The 24,778-nt window shown below is 36.4% G+C and overlaps 1 pseudogene and 3 gene segments (V, D, J or C); 3 read left to right on the forward strand and 1 right to left on the reverse strand.

Moving 5' to 3' along the window:
• The first annotated feature begins 1,961 nt into the window (after positions 1 to 1,961).
• On the forward strand, positions 1,962 to 2,607 carry LOC128013761 (immunoglobulin kappa variable 3-11-like; annotated as a pseudogene).
• A 12,464-nt stretch (positions 2,608 to 15,071) lies between these two features.
• On the reverse strand, positions 15,072 to 16,045 carry LOC128014068 (immunoglobulin lambda constant 7-like). The segment is given in 2 exon segments: positions 15,072 to 15,605; positions 16,027 to 16,045. Coding segments are annotated over 2 exon segments (333 nt in total).
• A 549-nt stretch (positions 16,046 to 16,594) lies between these two features.
• Positions 16,595 to 18,834, forward strand: LOC128013772 (Ig kappa chain V-III region PC 2154-like). The segment is given in 2 exon segments: positions 16,595 to 17,050; positions 17,191 to 18,834. Coding segments are annotated over 2 exon segments (375 nt in total).
• Positions 18,835 to 21,288: 2,454 nt separating this feature from the next.
• LOC128013779 (immunoglobulin kappa variable 1-39-like) lies at positions 21,289 to 21,899 on the forward strand. The segment is given in 2 exon segments: positions 21,289 to 21,430; positions 21,566 to 21,899. Coding segments are annotated over 2 exon segments (372 nt in total).
• Positions 21,900 to 24,778: the final 2,879 nt, after the last annotated feature.

A 24,778-nucleotide genomic window follows, 5' to 3' on the forward strand; every position in this document is an offset into this window, starting at 1 on the left:
CTTCAGCCAACGCCCAAGCACGGGCTCCCCAAGACGTCACTTCAGTGACTGAACTTCCAGCCAATCAACGACCTCGGGATAGCCCTTTCACCGGGACTCTTTCACAGGAGACGCAAGTAAGTTTACCTCCAGACTGTGACCTTTGCTGGTGTATCTAATATAATTTTAACCTCACTGAGGAACTCAATGCGAGGGCTAATTACGTGATTGATGGTTGTTCATGTCTATGCAATTTAACGTATTGCTGTAAACTTGGGATTCCATATTTCCATTCTCTTAAACTCATCTTTCCCTAACTTTATATCTTCCTGCAACTTGTGTGAATGTGTGAGTGCATGCGTTTATGTGTTAGATTAGTTTATATGTCTTAGATTTATCTAATAAAGCCTTATTCATATTGAAAAGAGAAGTATCTTGTGTTTTGTGCTTACAAGTTAATGTCTTGAACTGCCGATCTTGTTACTGTGCTAATTGATAGTGTTTCACTATAGTTTGGATATTAGTATCCAGGGCAGATTTGATGTAAAACGTCTCGTTCACTAAATCGCAGGGCGTCTCAGTAACCAGCGGTGAAACAGTGATTCTGTTCAAATTCCCTTTAAAATCTTAAATGATTCCCTTTGAGCTAAATTGACCTGTTTCCGTTACACCTGCGTTTCACTGGGTCTCCGATCGTAACAATAAGATACATTCCCTGCTTTTAATATCTGAAGAAATAATGCAACAGGACACAGCTGAACACTTAGAAAGACCTGTGAGGCAAATGTTCCAATACTTCTGCTCACATCAGATAAGGAGATGAAACTCTATAAGTGCTGATCTTCTTAGCTGGTGAAACATCTTTGTGTTGAATCACCCAATAATAAAAGGTGACATTCTTTAGTTTTGTCTCATATTCATATTTTAATTGTATTTACAGGTTTCTTGACTCAAACAGAGCAATTTTGTTTTTACTGTTCCAATACTTATGGAGGGCATTGTAAGTAGACCTTCCCTCTGTGATTATTTCTGGAACCTGGTTGATATATATATATATATATATATATATATATATATATATATATATATATATATGTATATGTATGTATATGTGTGTGTGTGTGTGTGGGGAGTGGGGCGGGGCCGAGAGGCGTGGGAACGAGGAGTGAGGCCAGGTGTAGTGATTGGAGATGAGCTGCACCTGCGCCCCACCGCTAGTATCGAGTCCCACGTAGGAGACGGAAGGATATAAAACTAGAGCGACTATAGTGAAGGACGAGAGAGGACCAGGCCTGGGACAATATTTTATGTGTTTGCTTTTTATTTATGCGCACCAGTCGGCCGTGAGGGGCTGGTGCGCCGTTTTGTAATTATTTTGAATATTAAAATTATGTTTTGATTGTGCGCCGGTTCCCGCCTCCTTCTTCCCGATGAATATGGAGATTTGTATATCGTTACAATATATATATATAATACAAATGCAAAATACAATTTAAGCACCTAACTAAAATAAGTTTTAAATTACTAAATTACTACAAGAGGCTGATTATAATCAGCTTGCTTCCATTTAGTGAGAAAAGCCTTCTCTTCACCTGAATTAGAAAAAAAGTGATGCGAGGACAATGTTTGAGCGTACACACAATATCTGAGTGAGAGCAGAGCAAATTCAGAAAAGAACAATGTATATTTAAAAGCACACGTCCAGTTTTGTGTGAGTGAAGGAAATCCACTTGCTAGTGGAGAGATTTGTGCTCGTGCATCACATGGATCACGTAACATCATGTATTTTTTTCATTAAGATCACGTTATAGAAACAGCCTAAAATTATCTATGAAGAGAAAAACAAATTACCCTAGGCAGGATGCGCCACTGCCAGATTCAGTTAGACATTTACTACAAACATGGGGGGCGGGGCATAGACACGGCATAGACACACCCCTGGTGCTCTGAGAGTGTTTATAGAGCTGTGAGTTTAACACTTCATGACTGAGAGCAGAACAGAACACAATCTTCATCATCACACAAGACACAACAACAACAATGAACAACATCATCATCCTCATCTGGACTCTCACACTGTTTGCTCAAGGTTTGTGTGATAAAATTTGATCATATTAATTCTTTAATATTTGAAATGTACATTATTGTCACATTTGTCTACATATTATTCTTGTTATTTCAGAGTGTAGAGGACAGATCACAGTAACTCAGAATCCATCATTAATAACAGCAGCTCAAGGACAAGACGTCAGAATTAACTGTAAAACCAGCAGTTCAGTGTATGTTGGTAGTTACTTATATTGGTATTTACAGAAACCTGGAGAAGCTCCTAAACTCCTCATATATCAGACATCAAACCGTTACACAGGAACTCCTTCTAGATTCAGTGGCAGTGGATCTGACAGTGATTTCACTCTGACCATCAGTGGAGTCCAGACTGAAGATACAGGAGATTATTACTGTCAGAGTCTACATCAGATCAGTAGTAGCTGGGTGTTCACACAGTGATAAAGAGTCGTACAAAAACCTCCGTCAGTCAGAGTCACAGTGACTGCACTGATACAGCTGAGAGACACTGCAGCTGCTGATGAGAGGATCACAAACAACAAATAGTTTATAGCAAAAATTAGAGAGATTTTATACAATATATATTTACTTATTATGCTTATTTATTACGCATATATATATATATATATATATATATATATATATATATATATATATATATATATATAGTGGAAAAAAAGTGAAAGTGATGTGACATGTGGCCAAATATGTTAATTCCGACCCATACTCGGAATTAGTGCTCTGCATTTATCCCATCCAAAGTGCACACACACACACATGCACACTAGGTGAACACACACCCAGAGCAGCGGGCAGCAATATTTTGCTGCGGTGCCTGGGGAGCAGTTGTGAATTCTGAGACTTTCTCAAAGGCACCTCAGTGCTGTACATTCAATCCCAACCTTTGGATTACAAGTCCGAATCTCTAACCATGAGGGCATTCATTCTGTGATCATTGTAAAGTTTAGCTAAGTATTTATTTGTATTGTGTGTCTAAGTCAACAAAAGGAAGAACTATCTGTCTGGATCTGTAAGTGCATGTAAATGTAATTTGTATTTACTGTACTTTCGGAAAAGTCTTTCATGTTGTTGTTTTTGTTTGTCTCGTAATTTCCATTATTATTGTTAACTATGCGAAGTGATATGGAACTATAATGCAATCAGGAGAGCTGCCTGTTCGCAATGCGTTTCCCAGAAAATAATTGCACACCTCAGAAGGTTCGTCAGTCAATCAGATTCAAGCATTCAACACCATTGTAGTATAACATAATTCATTCAACATCTCTTCTCCTCCGAGGTACCTCAGTTTCTAAACCGAACTCACAAATTCATAAACTGTTCCATAAGTTTTTTAATCCTTACCCACAAATTCAAAATCTGTGCACACACTTTTGCAATCTGTTACCTCGGATTTGTAAACCGTACTCACGGATTCATGCAGCAAGCTCCTACGTGTTAACATACAGTTTTATTGAATATTATTATGTGGAATAGTTCAAAAGCAAAGTGTCTTAATAAGTGATTCTCTATCAAGTATAGTATGAGGTGTAATACAAAGATTTAATAAGAAAGATGTGCATTAAAAACTTTTGTACAATTTATGATAATCTTATAATAGCACTTGATTATTATTATACAATAAACCGGTCATTGTGACTGACTCTGGAGTAATTTGTTCCTCTTTTGTGAGTCGTTTTGGATAAAACCTTATGCATAACCTGTATAATAATATATAATAATGATACAAATAAAAATATAGTTATTTTTAGCATTTTAATTGATAGGCTAAATAAATGAGTACACGTAAAACAGTAAAAAAATTGTCATAAAATAATTAATGAATGCTTAATTTTTAAATAACCTAACACAAAGACTTATTTTTGTGATTTTATTATACTAAGCCCAACACACCCCCACCTCACCTGCCGGTGTTATATGCATGCTTCACTGTTAATGTTATTATTAAATAATTAGGCCAAAAATAACCTTGCATTCAGTTAGAGAGAAAAGGAATGACAACATAACCGGCATATTATTTGTTTTGTATTGCTTTTTACCTTTTTTTTCTTCTTCTTTTTAGCGTTTATTTTAGGCTATAAAACAGTGTCGTATGGTGTCTTATCCTATTGGTGATTATTGTAAAATAAATGCTAAAACAAAGAAAATATATTAAACAAGATAATGTTTAATAAACAGAAATTAATCTGCCTATGGGGGCGGAGCCATAAATCTGTGAGTTTACAAATCCAAGGGAAAAGATTACGAAAGTGTGCGTGCGGATTATTAATTCGTAGGTACGGATACATAAACCAAGGGTACGGTTTACAAAATCTGAGTTGATGGATTGGAAATCCACGGGCACGATTTTATAAACTGAGGGGGCAGATTGCAAAACCATCCCCACGGATTTATTTTTTTCTCCTACAGATGACGTGTGGGGCTCAATGCTTTTTCAATGCACAGATGTTCTCGAAAAACATTACTGCAATTGTGGCAAAACACTTTTAATTTAACAAAAATCAAGGGTAAAGTGTCAATACTTAAGCTTTCATTTAATATAACACAAGCATATTTTAAGTGAAGATTTTTTTTTTTTTAACTCTCTTTTTAATTTTACTCTTACATAAAGTATATTTTATTTGAAATTTGTGTAAGAACATAGCAAAGTGATTCAGGTTTTATAGGGTCTAATATATTATATAAGTATTTTATAACAATGTGAAGGCATTGCAATATGTTTTACAGATTTGCCTATTGCTTACACAGGTTTTGTAAAATTTTGCTCATTGTGTCAAATCTCTACACACAACCAAATAAGACACTGGGAAATAAACCATTCACATTGTCATGGGAAAATGTAAATAAACTCTCAGCAGCATAAGAGACAGACTCATTCTAAGGTATAATTAAAAAGAAAGTCATACAGTCATACAGCAACACTGGGTTCCTGCAGAGTGAAACCGACCCATGAAGAGGGCAGTCCTCCACCTTATATCCCTTTGCTGCGTCAAGGTTACAAAGTCTTAGCAGCTGTAAATTTACACACATAACAAGGAACAATCTCTATGGGCTGTTTCTCACACATTTAGGACTTAGGTAACCCCCTCAGGTCATCCTAAGGCATCTGCCTCCCCCCCCAACCCCCCCCCCCCCCCCCACACACACACACACACCAGCTGTCACCCTTCTGAACCACACAGCAATTCTAAGAAAACACATGCATATATAGGTATACATATATAGGTATACAGAAGCAATGTTAAATGAATTTTTCCACCACAATTTCCCCCTTTTTATCATTCACTGATCACTAAAGCATAAAAATTCATTACTACTGGTTATATTTTCACTACACACTTAACATTATGTTTGCTCTGGGCGCCGGACTATACAAGTAAAACACTGTTACTACGTCACAGATACAAACACAATTCAAAATCAAAAATTCACGCTCAGGAATACAACCATAATTCAAAATCAAGCAACTTAAGGCATCTCATCACATTTATACTCTTCATCTCGTGTGTGTCTCCAGATCCTTACTCCCTCAGCTCCTCTTCCTCAGATGCAGGTGGGACCTTTCTGCAGTGGCTGGCATGGATCCACATTGCTCTCTCTGCTCCCTTCACAGCCGTGTGAGTGGTCAGAAGCACCTGGAACGGTCCCAGCCACCTTTTCGCCTTCCAGCTCTTTCTCCTCAGATCTCGTACCAACACGAAATCTCCTGGTTTCAGGTCATGCAATGGTGTTTCAGAAACCCTCTACTGAGCAGCTTTCACCTGAACACAGATATTGGACAACAGAGAAGACAGTTCCTTGCACTAACTCAACAAGTCATGCTCACACACCTCTGTTAATGCAGATGCAAGGATTTTCTGTCAGGCAAACTGAAATTGCACACACATTTTCTGTCCAAAACATTTTCTCACAACCTAAAGTTTCTCCTTTTCCTCCCTCAAACCAATCTTTTTCTTACTGGTCATTTCGTTGTATTACAACATGTAACGTGCAATGCAATTTGTCAGGCAACATGATCTCTCTGTCAAATTGTTTTGTTCGATCTCTAGCCAGTTCACACATCATTCCAGCCCAATAAGAATTTAGGGTGTGCCATTCATATGCCCATTTTGGTTCTGCTTGCAGACAGCAAATCTGCTCTTTCTCTGCCACTCGGACACCCCCAGAGTCTGCAATCAGTGTCAAATTTAGTTTGGACAGTAAATCTCTCCCCATCAAAGGCACTGGACATGCAAGGGTGTAGAGAAAAGCATGTCGCCCCCCTCTGTTTCACAATTCAGAGGCACTGTGCATTAGGGCTGGGATAAACGATTATTTTTTAAACGATTAATCTAGCGATTATTTTTTCGATGCATCGATTAATCTAACGATTAATTTTTTCAGACCGATTTGATTTCGATTATCTCCCAATTAATTGACTACTAACAATTTATACATGTTGATTTACATATATGAATGAAAAAACATGAATTCCTTAACATTGCAATATATGTTTATTGCTCTTAAAATTACAAAATAAAAGACTAAGAATGCATTTCTTTGCACTTGTATAGAGATAGCATTCAATAAAACCTTGAAGCCTTGAAAACACATAGCTTACTGAAACAAGTTTACTGAACACATAGGGCCTAGTTTACTGAAAAAAAGTTCTTCTTTCAGATGAAAATAACAACAACTTGATGTCTAGCATTCAATAAAAAAGGTCACCCAAAATACTTGTTTAGAGCAATTGAAAGAATACAGTAACCGATGTAAACATGAGGGCTTTAAGCTAATACTAATACAATATCCCCTCTACTAGCATAGGATATTTAGACATTTTCATAAAGGCTTCACTCTTGTACATTATCACACATTTATCAGGATGTCCATTAACAGAATCAGACATACACAAAGGAAAGCAAGCATTTTTCTTCATTGCAGAGAGCAGAAAGTACATCAGTGAAAAATTAGAAAATTGTCACTTCGCCCTGGACCCCTCCACTCTGCTCTCCGTCTCCCTCGCTTCAGTCTGTCTGTTGATTTTGCCGGTTCTCTGGGCAATCCTTCGCCCAATGACCATCCTTTTTGCACAGTCTGCATCTGGTACACTTGAATGTCGTATGTTCATCAGTTTTGCAGATCCAACAACCCCAGCTTTCAGATTTCCTTTCAGTTTAATTTGGATATCTTCCTCCTCCTCTTTTCCATCTTCCCCCTTTCGATTGCTGGATTCGCTGTGCAGAATAGACCCCCGGCTTTGACACGGCTTGCACTTATGCCAGCTGCAACTCTCTGTCGGCCTTATCTTTAACTCTTTCCTTCTTCACCATCTGCATCTCCTCTGCATGCAAAGCGTGTGATGAAACAGCAGATAGCCGTCCACTTTTCCATTCACAGTGTTCTCTCCGACAGTCTTCTTTCTGCAGCTCTCCACTCACTTCATGCCTGCTCGTAGCCCCCAGTTTCACTGCCAGCAGCCTTCTCAATTCGTGCTCGGTAGGGCTGAATTCTTGGCACAAGGTGACTAATTCGGCAGAAAATTTATCACCTGCTTCGTCAGGGCTTGGCAAGTGAGCCATAGCTTCTTTCATGTCAGTCATAGTCCACGGTAAAGACCATAACAGGCCTGTCAGGACCTAAAACTTCAATCAATGGAGCTGTTATACTCACATACTTCTTGTTCTTGTATCATACTTCGGGAGTGCTCTGCTCACTATTTCCCCTTCAATTTCATCGTTGGGGGTTTCAGGACTGATTTCTGGTTCTTCCTCTGTTTCTTGTCTCCATTCTGGATCTGGATCTATATTTTCTTCACATTCTTCAACTTTCTCTTCCTCCTTTATACTTGCTAATTCTTTCTGCATCGTTCTCCTTTCTCTCCTATCTGCTTCCACTATCCAACAATTCACAGTTCTTTCACATTTCTCACACATATGTCTCACACAACAACCTTTCTGTCTCTCGCTTCCCTCTTCTACTGATTCCTTCACAGCTTTTCATTTCTTAACACTCACGTTCCCTCTTTTGGAAAACCATGGTATTTAATTTCCCCATATCTTGCATGCATTTTTAGCCATACACTTTTTTTCATTTGCCAAAACACCAGTGTATCATATTCAACGAGCTTGCTCTGAGACTTTCCCATATTTGTTGGTTTCCTTCTCTGTGGATATTCTCTTCCTTCAGCGTGCCTATAATCTGTCAGACGTCTCCAACAGATCCGACTTTTCTCGGCCAAATCGACAGGCAATAATCGCACAGTCTCTCTTCCCCTATTAGAAATATGTTAACCACTTGCACGTGAACTCAGCTTATCGCTTCGAAATATCTGGATAGTTTTGATCTCAAGTTCTAACTCAATTTAAATCACACCAGTTGAAGTCGTTTCAATTTCCCCTTAGAAATGTATTAATTCTGCCTTAGTATTCTCACAATCGGATTCCCTCAGAATCCCCTTGATTGTGCTTCCCACAGAGAAGGTCCCACCGCTATGGTTCGTCCCTCTTCTAATTTACTCTCATCAGCATAAGAGACAGACTCATTCTCAGATATAATTAAAAATAAAGCTTTTATTCTTTTCAAAGAAGGTCAGACAGTCATACAGAAACACTGAGTTCCTGCAGAGTGAAACCGACCCAGGCCCGTCAGGTCAATGGAGTATAACAGCTCAATGGAGCTGTTATACTCACATTTTATTATTTCGCTGTTTGTCTTGTTTGTCTTTTCTTTGTCGGGGGTGCTCTGCGCACTATTTCCCCTTCAATTTCATCGTTGGGGATTTCAGGACTGATTTCTGGTTCTTCCTTTATTGTCTCCGTTCTGGATCTGGCCACGGTGCTGTTGGTCTTCTCGGAGGAGAGCAGTCGAGGTCAGGGTCCAGTTTCACGGCTTTCAGCTCGATCATGGGAAAGTGTGTATAGGGCGGAGGTACATGTTTAGAAACACAAACATCAGAGTGGTTAGTAGGTCTATGTGAGGCATTTATATTTTCTTCACATTCTTCAACTTTCTCTTCCTCCTTTCTACTTGCTAATTCTTTCAATTAGTTGAAATTTAAATCAACTCTCATCAGCATAAGAGACAAACTCATTCTCAGGTATAATTAAAAAGAAAGCCTTTATTCTTTGCAAAGAAGGTCAGACAGTCATACAGCAACGATGAGTTCCTGCAGAGTGAAACCGACCCATGAAGAGGGCAGTCCTCCACCTTATATCCCTTTGCTGCGTCAAGGTTACAAAGTCTTAGCAGCTGTAAATTTACACACATAACAAGGAACAATCTCTATGGGCTGTTTCTCACACATTTAGGACTAAGGTGACTCCCTCAGGTCATCCTAAGGCATTGTCCCCCCACTATATGGCCCAATGACCCCCTCAGGTCATTCTCAGACATCTGTTTTCCCCCCAGGTGTCATCCCTCTGAACCCACACAGCAATTCTAAGAAAACACATGCATATAAAGGCATACAGAAGCAGTGTTAAATGATTTTTTCCACCACATTAGCAATTAAAAAAAAATCAAAAGGCGTGCCTTATGTTGTAAGTACCTCACTATATGGACAGTAAACATGATATTAACTCTCTGAGCATGCAGTAAATGCTCTAGATGTGTAGAGAGACTAATTTATCTTTCATATCTATGATACTGTTTTTGAAATCAAATCTTTGCACAGCTATGACAGGAAACATCTAACAATGCCTTGGAAAAAAGGCAGTTAATCTTAAAAAATAATATATATATATATATATATATATATATATATATATATATATATATATATATATATAACAAAATAGGAAATAAAACAGTTATGGAATAAGCATGTGTCATATTCTGTGTCTTCATCTCTGAAAACATTGCTGTCTCACATTTTAAATATGTATATTTGTGAAAATATTCAGATGTAACTCCCTTTGTAATCATTAACATTTTTATAAGTAACTGTAATTAAATGTTTTTTTCTCAGTAACTGTAACATATTACAGTTACATGTAACTAGTTACTGCCCAACACTGGTCAGGTTTGACGATAAAGGATAAAGGACTGGATTTCTCAAGTGTTGGAATGGAAATGGCAGATGAAGGCCGAAATTGGGATGTTCGCAAACTGGCTCGGACGAATGTCCTCCAAACGTCCGCCAGTGAACGTTATAAAGCGGACGTACTGCGGACGTCGCCTCATATATTGCATATTGTGTCTCTGTCCACGTAATTTTATGTTGTTTAGGATGAATGTTAGTGTTAATTGCATAATTTTTTATTTGTTTTTCGTTTCTTTTTATGTATGAGAATTCATTAAACTGTTCAATATTGTTTATTCATCTGTTTTAGCTCTTATGGTTTTGTGAAGTCTATAAGGACAATAAACACATAAAGGAAGACAGTACAACATCAGTGAATGAGTTAAATCCTTTATTATTCAACCGGGCTGTCATACTACTATATAATATATTAATATAGTAATAATTTAGTACTTTCTCCTGTTTTATTGTATTCTCTTTTCTGATCATTTGGAATGAGGATAAAGACACACACACACACACACACACACACACACATGCATACAGTGTTCTTAAGAAAAATGGTAAGAGCTGAAGCAGTAAAGAGAAAAGAAATAAAGACATAAAGCTCTAGTATAATTTGATATTCAGCAGATCTACATCCTGAAGGAAACATCAGTTTCTTAGTTAAAAAACACCTTTGTAAAAGGTGCATATGATACTTAATGTATCAGTTAATAAGACTAAGTTTGATACTTGCACATCTCGACTGTTTGATAAAGAGTCCTGATGCACTCTAGATGGCTCCAGTTGGTCTCTTCTGAAGTGAATAGATGAGAAAGACCGGTTCAGATCAGAGGATCTTGATGAATGTATAGTCAAGGCCGAAGCCTGGCACAAGCGCTTGATCTGGTGATCAGTGATCTATATAGGGGGATGATATCACACCCTCAGGATTTGATTGAGCCAATGAGGAATGGTATCTTTTGGAGGGAAGTTTTACAACTCTTTGTCTCTAGTCTGGTGTCTTGCATATGAAATTAGATTGGGGGTTCACGAGAAGGATCTTTAACATTCTTATAAAACTAATGTGTCGCATAAGCATCAACATATAATATACACTCTTTTATTAGATTCATTTAGATCATGAAAATACAAACTCATAGATACCAAACATCATATAGATGAGGTTATATTAACTAGTGATCCATCATAAGCATGTATAAAACATATACAATACACAAAACACAATATACAAGAACAGTAAAAGCATACACAATGCCCTAAAATATATGTGAATTAATTCAAAGAAAGGTTTTTATATGGATTAATTAGAGGAGAGTCGCTTTTATGTGCATTATGTGTCTCTTTTAGAGACTTGAGTTTAGCGTTGCTTAGCCACATTCCTGGGCGTCATAAACCTAGTGTTATCAGAAAGTGTCCCTTTGGTTGCTAGGGAACCAGAGGCCTGTCCAGTCCATTTTTAGGTGATAGCTTCCTTTTGGGGGAAGGGTCCATAGACCCTTTGGTTAGATGAGGAGGCGTTAGATATTATTTGTTAAATGTTGTGTGTCTGATTTATCCAAATGCTACAGCAGTCTGTGTCTGAAAGAGAAATGATCAGTTCACTTCTGGAGTCGTCAGGTCTGCAGTATTGTACACAGAAATTAGTTCAGAATTCCCAAACTTCCCTTCAAACATGTTTACAGTAATACGTTTCTGGTCTCAAATTGGTCTAGGCCTCAATAATACCTACATATAATAACAGCATATAGTTACTAATATGTAATGTTTGTATTCATATGATAAACTAATCAATTCTGTTTCCAGTACAGACTGCATAGCTTCAGTTTATAGAGATGTGATGTGACTAAAGAACGGAGAAGTGAGGGAAACTAACAGACTAATAACAGATAATCTGAAACAATGAATGAATCATTTCTGTTTCTCATTATTTGGCCTTGGTTTTATTATAGTTTTATTGCGTTAGCAGACTAATTTGAAATGTAGCATTAAGTAGATGTGTCATGGAATAATAATTTGGCTAATAACATACATTTTAATTATATTCTGCTTAAAAAAAAAAGTGAAAAAAAAAAATTGTTCATTTTGACGAACGAGATTCAAAGATCTGAGTCAGTAAAATGATCCCCATCACACATCTGAAGCAGAGCACAGAGAACAGTGGTGTGTGTTCCCGGTCTGTGTCTGTTCTCGTGTAGTTCCACTGAAGATAAAAACAGTTCTGGACCAGAGATGACTTCTCTTTCACTCTTGTGATGCAGCTGTTTTGTTGTTTCTTAAGTGGACTTCAACATGAGAAATGAGAAAGAAATTGAAGCAGTGTTTCTTAATTTGTTCAGTTGTATTTTTTATGCTATTCCTAATTGATTTATTGTTCCTAGTTTACCATAATAAAACCATAGACAAAAGTTGCTCTTGTAGCCTTATGTTTTCTGTAGGCTGCTGCTTTTTCCTCATGTTATTCATCTGCAACAGAAAAGACAGAATAAATATGTTTGTCATCTAAATGTTTTACTTTATTATTGGATTATTTATTTATTTTTTTAATCTTATTAGAACCAAAACTATAGGAATCAATAAGAATCTGAATCTATAAGCAGAATCAGAATCAGATTCGATAAAATTAAAACAATACTGAATCCTAATCATTGTAAAATGATATTTTCTATATTTTTATTGCATATGTGTTTGCAGCTCGAGCTGTTGTGAATCCTGCCCACTTCTTTGCATGGTCAGCACATGCTTCAGTGCTCTGAGAGTGTTTATAGAGCTGTGAGTTTAACACTTCATGACTGAGAGCAGAACAGAACACAATCTTCATCATCACACAAGACACAACCACAACAATGAACAACATCATCATCCTCATCTGGACCATTACAGCTTTTATTCAAGGTAGGGTGTCTATTTTTGACAATGATAACATGTTATTATTTGTTACACCAATTTAATATTCTGTTATTAAGAAGATTTGCAAACTAAATTATTTTATTTTATTCAGAATCCAGAGGAATCACTGTGACTCAGCCTAAAGTTAAAACTGTCCAGCTCGGTCAAACAGCTACAATAGAGTGTAATACAGATCCAGGAATACATTATAGCAACTTAGCCTGGTATCAGCAGAAACCTGGAGAAACTCCTAAACTCCTCATATATGCCATAAACAGCCTCCAGTCAGGAACTCCATCTAGATTCAGTGGCAGTGGATCTAGCAAAGGAAAAGATTTCTCTCTGACCATCAGTGGAGTCCAGACTGAAGATACAGGAGATTATTACTGTCAGAGTTTTCACTATCCAAACAGTCAATATGTGTTCACACAGTGATAAAGAGTCGTACAAAAACCTCCGTCAGTCAGAGTCACAGTGACTGCACTGATACAGCTGAGAGACACTGCAGCTTGAGGAGATACAGTTTGTAACAAACAGCAGTTTCATCACAATACAATATAACATCGATTCTTGTTTTTTATTATATGATTTGACATTTGCTATTATAGCAAAACATGCCACGATAAGATTATGACTTGATTAACACAGCACACATTACAGCCATAAATAAGATGACATCCCTTAACTAATGTTTCCTTCTGGTATTTTTGAACATCAGAAAACAAATCACCTGAAGACAGACGCTTCATATAATGACTATAACACGACATGTTTCCATGTAGGACTGAAAAGAGTTCCTTCTTGTGAAAGAGACATGGGCAGTTTATTTAAAGTACCTGAACATTAATGGAAAAAGAGGCTCTCTGTTTATTCTTTTATTGCTGAAAATAATAATAATAATTGTAATTTGAATCTTATACATGATACTAGGAGCCGGAGTGATTCAGTGAGAGCTGTGAGAGACACAGATACTGAAGGACACACATCAGAATGAATCATTGACTGAGTCTCGTCACAGATCAACAGTTGATTCAATCATTCAGAAGGTCAGTATGACTGCTGAGAGTCTCAGTGTGAACAAACCTCATCTCTCCATCAGTCCAACACAACGGACTCATTTCAGAGAATAAAGAGTCAAACAGTCAAACTCATATTTGAGTGATTGTGTTCCTCTCAGAATAGAGCAGCTCCATCAGCAGATGTTCAGCGTCCTCACAGGAGCTTCATGATACAGTAAAACTACACAGAGTCAACACACAGAGAACCTGTGTGTTTTCATGCTTCACTGAGTGACATTTGATTATAAAATATGAGCTTGAGTTCTGGGGCATCATCTATGAAGATGTACGTTTCTGAATTTCTGAAATGTCCCTACAAACAATTTACAAAACCATCCACACAATTTATATATATATATATATATATATATATATATATATATATATATATAAATGTTAATTCAATTTAAATTCAAGCATAATGTAAACAAACACATAAACCTGCAGAATAACCACAAATATCTCTTTATGGTTCAGAAGTACACACACAACACTGATCAACACAGACACTAATAACACAATATCATTACTACTAACAGAAATCTTGTATTTCTGAAGAGAATGAGTCAATGTTTAATATGATCATCATGTTTTAGATGTAAGATATGATTCCTGTCAGTCAAACTGAACAGACTGCATTCAGTCACTTCTGATATCTGGACGTGATGCTTTCCATTTGACCCACAGAAAGATTTATATTCTTACAAAATTTGTATCAGAATGGATTTTTATGTTTTTATGACATTTTTCATATACAGTATATTTGAATTATCTCTTGACTACATCAGAAATGAAACTGGTGTGTTTCAGTCCAGATCATGTAACCAATCAAACAGTGACTCTGGGAGTGTGAGCTGAAAATCTCATTTGCATTGTCAGGGTGGAGTGATTGTGATCCTCTCAGAATAGAGCAGGTCTGTCTCCAGAGACCATGTTCAAACCCCAAGAGCTTTATTTGACTAGATTTACTGCTACTGATCGAGCTTCTGAAAAACACCTGGACAAACACTACATGCATCTTCATCTGTTAGTTGAATGATGTTGTCAGACACAAATGGAGTTTGTTGAGAAGCTTTATTGAATGTTGCAGCAAACACAGCAGACTGAAAGATCAGCCAGTGCTTTGACACTAGAGCTCTCTTTCAGTATTGAGTTGTAAATGACTACAGCTGCAGCACTAGACTCATGTGAATCCTGCCTGACACAGGACACTCAGATACGCTCATCTTCAGGAGAGAGCAGCGCTCACTGGAGAAACATCAGCACTGCGAGCGACTAACAGCAACTCTTGTGGAACGAGGCCTCATGAGGAGCTCCATCATGTGTTACTCTGCAGACGTACTGCTCTCCCGCTTCCCAGCGTGCTTTGCTGAGGGTCAGGACACTACTGCGGCTGTAGCGGCCGTCCTGCTCGCTCTCTGCGCTGGTCACAACCCCCTCGGTGACCTCTGAGCCGTCCAGTGTCCAGCTCACCAGCGCCCCCTGTGGAGAGTAAGAGCTGAGCAGGCAGAGCAGTGCGGCTGAGTCTCCAGAGATCTGCAGAGAAGAGGGCGGCAGCAGAGACACTGAGGGCTTCACTGTGGGACCAGCTGCAGGAGACAAACACAACACATTCACAAACACAGAGAAAACACAAACACTACATACATTTCAATGAAACCTAAAAAATGAAACAAAATATATTAAGATATTTTACTGCTTTAATCCCAGTAGATTTATATCCCTAAATGATGTCTTTGTATCGTAGTACACTGAGAAATTCAACTCAAAACACAATTTCACGGATATTGTGTGACTACAAATGATACTGGAATTAGAAATTAAGCAACTGAGTTCTTATATATAATGAGCTTTTCTTAAATGCACTGAATTATGAGCACAACATGAGCAAAGGAGTTTCAAAATCATCGACTGATCTATAGAAAGTAGCTCCGTTTACATTTTAAAGTATTTGTATTTTCATTTTAAATCTTTTTTTCCCCCATGTATACGATATGTGATAAATAATACAATCAAGGGTGAGCCACATTATGAAAAAATGTAATAATTCAGATGAAATCTGAATTTCTAAACATCACAATATTTGAGTTTAAATATTTACTGTAAACTATATTTATAAAATGTGTAGCACTTTGCAGTAAGGTTCATAAGTTAACGTTAATTAATGCATTAATTCATATTAACTAACAATGAACAATACATTTGTTACAGTATTTATTAATCTTAGTTAACAATGATTAATAAAGGTTCAACTGTGCATTGTTAGTTCATGTCAACTCGGGTCCGTTAATTAATATTAGCAGATAAAACTTTGAATTTTAATACTGTATTAGTAAACAATTAATATGGGATAGACTGAGATTAATAAATGCTTTACAATAATTTTTCATTGTTACTTCACAGAAACTAATGTATTTGACTGAATAAATCAAATAAAATATATACAATTCTGGTTCAGATAAAAAAAAAAAATGCTAATAATAATAATAATTGAGGTTTAGAAATAACTGCTTTATTCTACATAATGGTGGTCCTACCTCGTGAATATCATATGATATTATATAAATGATTATAATAAATGAATCATGGGTGATAAATATTTCTGAAGAGGGTGATTCTAAAAAGGGTTTTGTGTCACATTGCATTCAGTGTAAAGTTCTTATTTTAAAATCCTATACTTTATTTAAAGGTGATGTTGCAGTGTAATTACATAAATCCTGAGTAATATTAATTTCTATGAATGTAGGGTTATGGTTAGGGTTTTGGATTATGCATAATTTACTGTTGTTGTTAGAGTAAGTACATGTAACATCTGTAACAACATCTCTTTAAAATACAGCTGTTGTGAATCCTGCCCACTTCTTTGCATGGTCAGCACATGCTTCAGTGCTCTGAGAGTGTTTATAGAGCTGTGAGTTTAACACTTCATGACTGAGAGCAGAACAGAACACAATCTTCATCATCCCACAAGACACAACAACAACAATGAACAACATCATCATCCTCATCTGGACCACTGCAGCTTTTATTCAAGGTGAAATATGAAGTTTGATATATAAGCTTGAATAATAAGCTATTGTTGTTGTTGTTGTTGTTATTTTACCATTTTAATATACCAATATTCTGCTATAAAGGTGATTTACTGACAAACTGACTTTATTTTCTCTTCTTCAGCCTCCAGAGGAGTCACTCTGACTCAACCTAAAGTTAAAACTGTCCAGCTCGGTCAAACAGCTACAATAGAGTGTAACATAGATGTAGGAATATACAGCACCTACTTACACTGGTATCAGCAGAAACCTGGAGAAGCTCATAAACTCCTCATAAAATACATAAACACCCTTCAGTCAGGAACTCCATCTAGATTCAGTGGCAGTGGAACAGCGAGTACTGGAAAAGATTTCACTCTGACCATCAGAGGAGTCCAGACTGAAGATACAGGAGATTATTACTGTCAGAGTTACCACTACATCAACAGTCAATATGTGTTCACACAGTGATAAAGAGTCGTACAAAAACCTCCGTCAGTCAGAGTCACAGTGACTGCACTGATACAGCTGAGAGACATGCAGCTGCTGATGGAGGATATTTCTTATAACAGTCTCATTTACTGAAAAATGTTAAAGTCTTGTACTGATTTATGAATATTTCTGGTTCTTTAATGTGTGTTTCACTCATAACTTCACCATGGATGTATTTAATTCATCATTTAAAATGTTCCAGCATTAAACAATCCAATGTAATCTGAAGATACTTACAGTATAGTACAGTATGCAGGGAAACAGAATTACACAAAATAAGTTAATCATAGCAACTCCTTTTGCGTGTCATAGAACATTTAACTTTCATTCCTATTATCTTTTTCTTCTTCTTCCAAAGTGAAAATCTCAAATGATGTATTGTGTTAAGAATCATTCTGTGAGTCAGTCGTGAAAATTATGTTTTTGGATTTCCCACAATCAAATTATATTTTCACACTTTTTACATAATTAAAATTATAACTTGATTGGAAGATTTTTCTGCTTATAAGTTATATTAACCTTTGATTTTCAATTTGATAAATGTTTTGGTGGAAATGATGCCACAGTGATGACCAGACTCGCGGCCAACGGACGTTACCAGAAATATTTTTACATTTTTGGAAGAAGGAACATGTCTCAGGTATGTAACATAAAATCTGTTTTATAAGTCTTTATATATTAATACTGGTGATCTGAGTGAGTGCTGATTGTTTCGTTTGGTTTATTTCAGTAGAATACAGTGAAGTTAGTTAAAATGGCGTCTTCATACTCTATCCTAATTTCCACCGGCAGGAACTTTACCCAGAAACTATGAACTTTGGACTGGTAATCTGTGTGCTTCCACCGCAGCTACCATGATCTAAATAAAGTTCTTGGTAAAAAATAATGTCCCTCAGTAAGCCCTGCTCGCGAGATACTTGTTCAAAGGTCCTGAACTTTCGGGAGTGGCAATACAACATTGTAATTTCAACCACCATTTCTTTTGATAATTTTTTTAATATTACTGTCATCGTGTCATGAAAGGTATAGTGTTTTAACTATTTCAGGCGAGAATGTAGTTGTTTAAAACTCAAATATGCGGTTTATTTATAAAGACTACGCCTATTTAAAAATGTGTTTCGCTGATGTCGGAGACAGTTAACTCCACACGATCAGCGGGAGATGGTCAAAATTCAAGATGGTCAAATTCATCCCTCTCCACAAACAAGACGGGTTTTACAAGAGTTTAACAGGTCTTCCTTTGGTCTTTCCTTTCAGCTGAAATAAAGAAAAAAGAAAATGTTTTTATTGTATTAATACATACATGTTGAGACAGGGAACTTATCTATGAATAAAATATTCGAAAGGAAGGACAATAAGGAAGATTATTAACACATAAATTAAGGATAAATTAAAGTAAATCAGTTATAACTAAATGTCGAGAAAGAGAGAGAGAGAAATAGAAAGAGAGAGAGATAGAGAGAAAGAGAGAGAGTAATGGCTTCATAAAGAGCTGCTGGACAGTGGACACTAAACGTTGTTGTAGAAGCTGGAGATTTACAAGTGCTGGTCATATAATTAGAATATCATCAAAAAGTTGATTTATTTCACTAATTCCATTCAAAAACTTGTATATTATATTCATTCATTACAGACAGACTGATATATGTCAAATGTTTATTTATTTTAATTTTGATGATTATAACTGAAAACTAAGGAAAATCCCAAATTCAGTATCTCAGAAAATTAGAATATTGTGAAAAGGTTCAATATTGAAGACACCTGGTACCACACTCTAATCAGCTAATTAACTCAAAACACCTGCAAAGCCTTTAAATGGTCTCTCAGTCTAGTTCAACATCAAACAGGTTGAATGGGACGTGTCAAGTATCGATTTGAAACACCACATAATTTCATTTATAAACACGGGACGTTCAGCTACTTTACAAGACAGGTGGAAACCCTACATGTACATGTCTTGAAGTCATCTAAAGTCTATATCATTTAGCAATAAAACATTTTGAACAGCTGGAATAGTTTAAAACACAAACCGTTTAAAATGCAAATAGCATGCTAATTTAGGGAACGCTCGTATAGGTCGTATTTGAGGGTAGTGACAAACGACCTATATGCACATATGGGTTGGAGGACTTGTTGGATTTAATTGGTATAAATAAGTGTGGATCTTTCCCTGGTGGCGTAGTCATCTTTAGAGTTTCTCTCGTTTTTACTACTGCCTTATGCCACAATGGAACATTAATCAAGACAGACTGTGTTCATCTCCAGCTTCAGTCTGAAGGGAAACTTGGTTTATATCAAATATCTTTGTGAAAATCTCTTCATGCTCTCTGTAGAAGAGATGATGCCTGACAATCAGAGAACTAATGTCAACTAAACACATTAACAATGTTTGACTTTACTTCTCTGCTCACAACAATATTATTATCTCATTACAAATGCTGATGTAAATATGAGACACCATAAAATTGCATTTCTTCTAGGTTTTGAACGCAGACTGCTAAAGATTAAGTTTTGGATAGGAGACCAATGTCTTATGTTTCAAAAACTTTGCTGATCTGTTCCAAAAGAACAGCAGCTTCATTCCAGACATTGTGTCTTAAACCACCATGTGAATCCTAATTTATGTGTCATGTTACATTAATTGATTGATGGATCGATCATTTGTTTGTTTGTTCTTTTTTTATGTTTTGTATGTCAATGTTTAAAATGCCCTTTAATATCTTTTTAAACATCCTTAAAGGGTACATAACATGCACAGTTTCACCTAATCTCATGTTAATCTTGAGGACCTATAGAGTAGTACTGCATTCTTCATATCTCCAAAAAGTATTTAGTTTTATCATATTTATAAAAGAAAAATACAGCTTTCCGATTCTCTCCGGAAAAAGCCGAGCTCCTGGAGACGTGCCGTCACTGAAATGACCAGAACACACAAACGCACTTGCTACACTCCGTTGCTGCCCCGGAAAAACAAACTGCATCCACTGTTCATGTAACGCTGGGTTCTTGTGGAAGCTGAACACGGTAAACTTTCCCTCACATCTAAAAACACACTTATTTGGAGACATTCTCAAAACAAATCCTATGCAGCGCAGCCGCTAATTTCCAGATGAAGTGTGTTGATGTGTGCGGTCTCACTCTCCTCTGGTCAACATGTGCGCGCTTTTACGACAGAAATGCTCATAAAAGAAGTTCCGCTCTAGTCTACATCATTAGATCCACAATCGAAAAAAAAAACAGCCGAAACTTGTACCAACCCGGAAGTAAGATTTTCGGCACAGAAATTCTCTGTCATTTGTCGAAATTATTATTTTTTTTAACTTTGGCCATGTTTAGCATGAGAATCCATCTCTTTAACACTGTGAAACATTATTGTACACCCCCCCCCCCCCTTTGAGAAATCTGTTGTCACTTTTTCACAATTTCTGTTTTTAAAGAAATGTTAAATATTTAAATGTCTATAAGCGTACATTTAAATGATAATATATAATTTTAAATACAATTCAATTATAAATAAAATATGTGTGAAAAATAAGTCTATAGAGTATATGAATAACACACAAGCTGAAACAATAAAACACACATTGTTGAAATTGTCTTTCTGTTTATAAAAGCTCATATTCATCACAAAATATTTGAGCTTCTAATGGTTTGAAGAGCATAAACGTGACTGAATTAATTGATCTGTGGTCTGAGACTGACAGCTGTCTGTTCTGTGTATGAAGACATTTACATACAGAGACAGTTTGCATGAGAGTGTTTATAGAGCTGTGAGTTTAACACTTCATGACTGAGAGCAGAACAGAACACAATCTTCATCATCACACAAGACACAACAACAACAATGAACAACATCATCATCCTCATCTGGACATTGCTCTGCTGTATACAAGGTACATAACGAGAGATTGGATAAAGCAGTATAATCAGTGAAGTTAAGCTAACATATACTGCATATAATAATATGTAAAAAAAAGTTTGTATTTGTCTTGATGTAATTATATGAATAATACACATTTCTCTCTCAGGCTCCAGCGGACAGATCACAGTTACTCAAACTCCTGCAGTTCAAACAACTGAACTAGGAAAGACTGTAGTGATGAGATGCAGCGCCAGCACTCCTTTAACAGGCTGCAGCCCACCATGTCTGTCCTGGTACTTACGGAAACCTGGAGAAGCTCCTAAACTCCTCATTTATAGAATAAACAGCCTCCAGTCCGGAACTCCATCTAGATTCAGTGGCAGTGGATCTGACAGTGATTTCTCTCTGACCATCAGTGGAGTCCAGACTGAAGATACAGGAGATTATTACTGTCTGAGTTACCACAGTAGCTGGGTGATCACACAGTGATAAAGAGTCGTACAAAAACCTCCGTCAGTCAGAGTCACAGTGACTGCACTGATACAGCTGAGAGACACTGCAGCTGCTGATGAGAGGATCACAAACAAATAGCAAGCTTTAATTTTAATCAATTATGTTAATAATTATTGAACTAAATATTTGAGGTAGATATAATCATGAAGGATGTAACATATGGTCAAAGTTACAATACTGATCATTAATCTTAAAAGCTACTGCTATTTTTATGATTCTTTCTTTCTTTCTTTTCAGATGAGAAAGAATTGATCAGGCATACGATGACCTTCTATGAATATTTTTTTATTTCTCAGTGTTATGACCCAGAGGAAGAAAAGTTTATTCTCAGTGAACATACAAAATACAAAGTACCCTGCTGAAAAAAAACAAAACAAAAAAAACTATAGGAACCATTACAGAAATTATAATGGTTTCCATTACAAAACCATTACAAAGCATCAGCAATTAACCATTACCAAATGGTTTCCATTACGTAGTGTGTTTTAGTCATATTCCATTAGGATTAATTGGTTTGTACAGGTTGTATAGGTTTGCACATAATGGTTTCCATCACAGTTTTGTATTGTTCTTTACCTGCAGATATTTAATGGTTTCCGTCACAGTTTTGTATTGGTTCTGATGGTTCCATTACAAGTTTGTTTTGGTCTTTATTTGCACATATTTAATCAACACAGTCTCACTCCCTACTGGTCAAATGTCTGACGCATGGTCAAGGGACCCTGGTGTCACTTTTTAACGCACTGGGTATACCTTTGGCGTCATTTTTCGACGTGCAGGTTAGTCCGATAGACTTTTGTAGAACTCAACAGCGTTGAAATTTGACGTCTTGGGTCAGCACACCGCAACTCGTTGTCTGCCTTTTATGAGTCGAGACTACAATAAAAAAAAAAAAAAAAAGAATAGTCTACAAAAAATTACCTATGCCAGGGGGAGTCAAATGGTGGACGCCAGATCATTTTTATCTGGCCCTCACACTGGTTTTTGATGTTTAAAAATCCTCGCAATCTGTACAAAGGTTTAGCGTGTTCATCAGCGGTGAGTTTAACAACACTTAACTGCAGGTAAAACGGCATTAAAAGGTGAGTTTATCAACACTCCAGGGCGGGTACAAGTAAGCAGTTTAAGAGTTTTCTCACAACCCATTATCGGTGTTCATCTTTACAGCAGTTCAGTCAGTGTACTGTTTGAGTGCATGCATTATTCCGGGATATTGGTTTGTTTGAACTCAGAGGGAGTGTCAGCCACATTAAAAAAGTGAACAGCTTAAGTCATTTGTGGATTAATGCGTATTATAGATGCGAACAATTTAAAATTATTCAGTTCGATTTGGTGAACTGAATGATTCGTTCGAGAACTGGATATCCAAACTGCTGTGTTTTGAACTCTCTTTCACAACAGACACGGAGGAGAAGACAATGCTGAATAAAGTCGTTGTTTTTGCTATTTTTGGACCAAAATGTATTTTCGATGCTTCAAAATATTCTAACCGACCCTCTGATGTCACATGGACTACTTTGATGATGTTTTTCGTACCTTTCTGGACATGGACAGTATAGCGTACACACAGCTTCAATGGAGGGACTGAGAGCTCTCGGACTAAATCTAAAATATCTTAAACTGTGTTCCGAAGATAAAAGGAAGTGTTACATGTTTGGAACAGCATAAGGGTTAGTTATTAATGACATAATTTTAATTTTTGGGCGAACTAACCCTTTAAACTGTGTTCTGAAGATGAACGGAGGACTTGGGGGTTTGGAACGACGTGAGGGTGATTTATTAATATTTTCCTTTTTGGGTGAACTAACCCTTTATTGTTTTCCGTCGCAGTTTTGCATTGGTTCTGATTTGAGTGTTTACCTGATAGCTGATAATTAGGCCATTGATTAAATAAAGAAATAATTTAAATTATTAATATAACTATACGCAGGTTTTGTCAATAATATCATTTTTTATTTATTTAAACTACATACCAACCTTTCAATAGCAAACAGTTCGGTTTGTTTTGCTAAGAATTAAGAATATGCACCTAAAATCAACAATATTCACAGAATACTCAACATAGCTGGAATTAACACAAAACCTTCACATTACATTTTTTATATTATTGTTATTTATTAATGCATTATAGAAATACAAGAACTATGAACTGTGTTTTTGGCTTCATTGTAGTCTTAGACCTGCAAAAGAGAAGGAAATTAATTAGGACAATGTACCACTTAAACCACATTACCAGTATGTGAGATTATCCATACATATATTTATATGGCAATCTCAAAAAAGTTGCAAAAACTTAGTTGTTGACAAAACATCATCATGTTTAAATTCGTCCAACACTTTGGGGAAACTTTGAGCAGATTTCTTGACAGATGTGAACTTATGTCCATTATTCATTTTATGCTCATGAGTAAAACAACCAGATTATTTTGTTCAGCGTCATATGTAGGAGTGTGGAAATGTAAAGCCAATGTTCCTACAGAATCAGACCAAAGTAAAACACTCTTGAACATTTAAAAAAAAAAAAAAAAAAATTACACTTTAGAATAAGGTTCCATTAGTAAATGTTAGTTATTCCATGGTCTGTCTGAATACTGGATTCCTCTTGGAATTCTTGGAATACTGGTTCCAAGTCAGTTTAATCACTGTTCCATACGCATGCGCTGCTTTAATAAATGCATATATATTTTTGCTGTTTTTTAAGTAATTAATTGTTTGTAGAGAGAGACACGCAGACAGTCTTTATATTTTCTTCTTGTCATTTCTTATTTTCTGTTGTCATTAATTATTGTCCGCTGTGTTGAATATCTCAATGGTTTAGTGTTGTTTGTTTTTATGAGTGAGTGAATAAATGTGACCCTGCAGTACA

The sequence above is a fragment of the Carassius gibelio genome, chromosome B25, assembly GCF_023724105.1.
Source record: "Carassius gibelio isolate Cgi1373 ecotype wild population from Czech Republic chromosome B25, carGib1.2-hapl.c, whole genome shotgun sequence".
Taxonomy (NCBI): Eukaryota; Metazoa; Chordata; class Actinopteri; order Cypriniformes; family Cyprinidae; genus Carassius; species Carassius gibelio.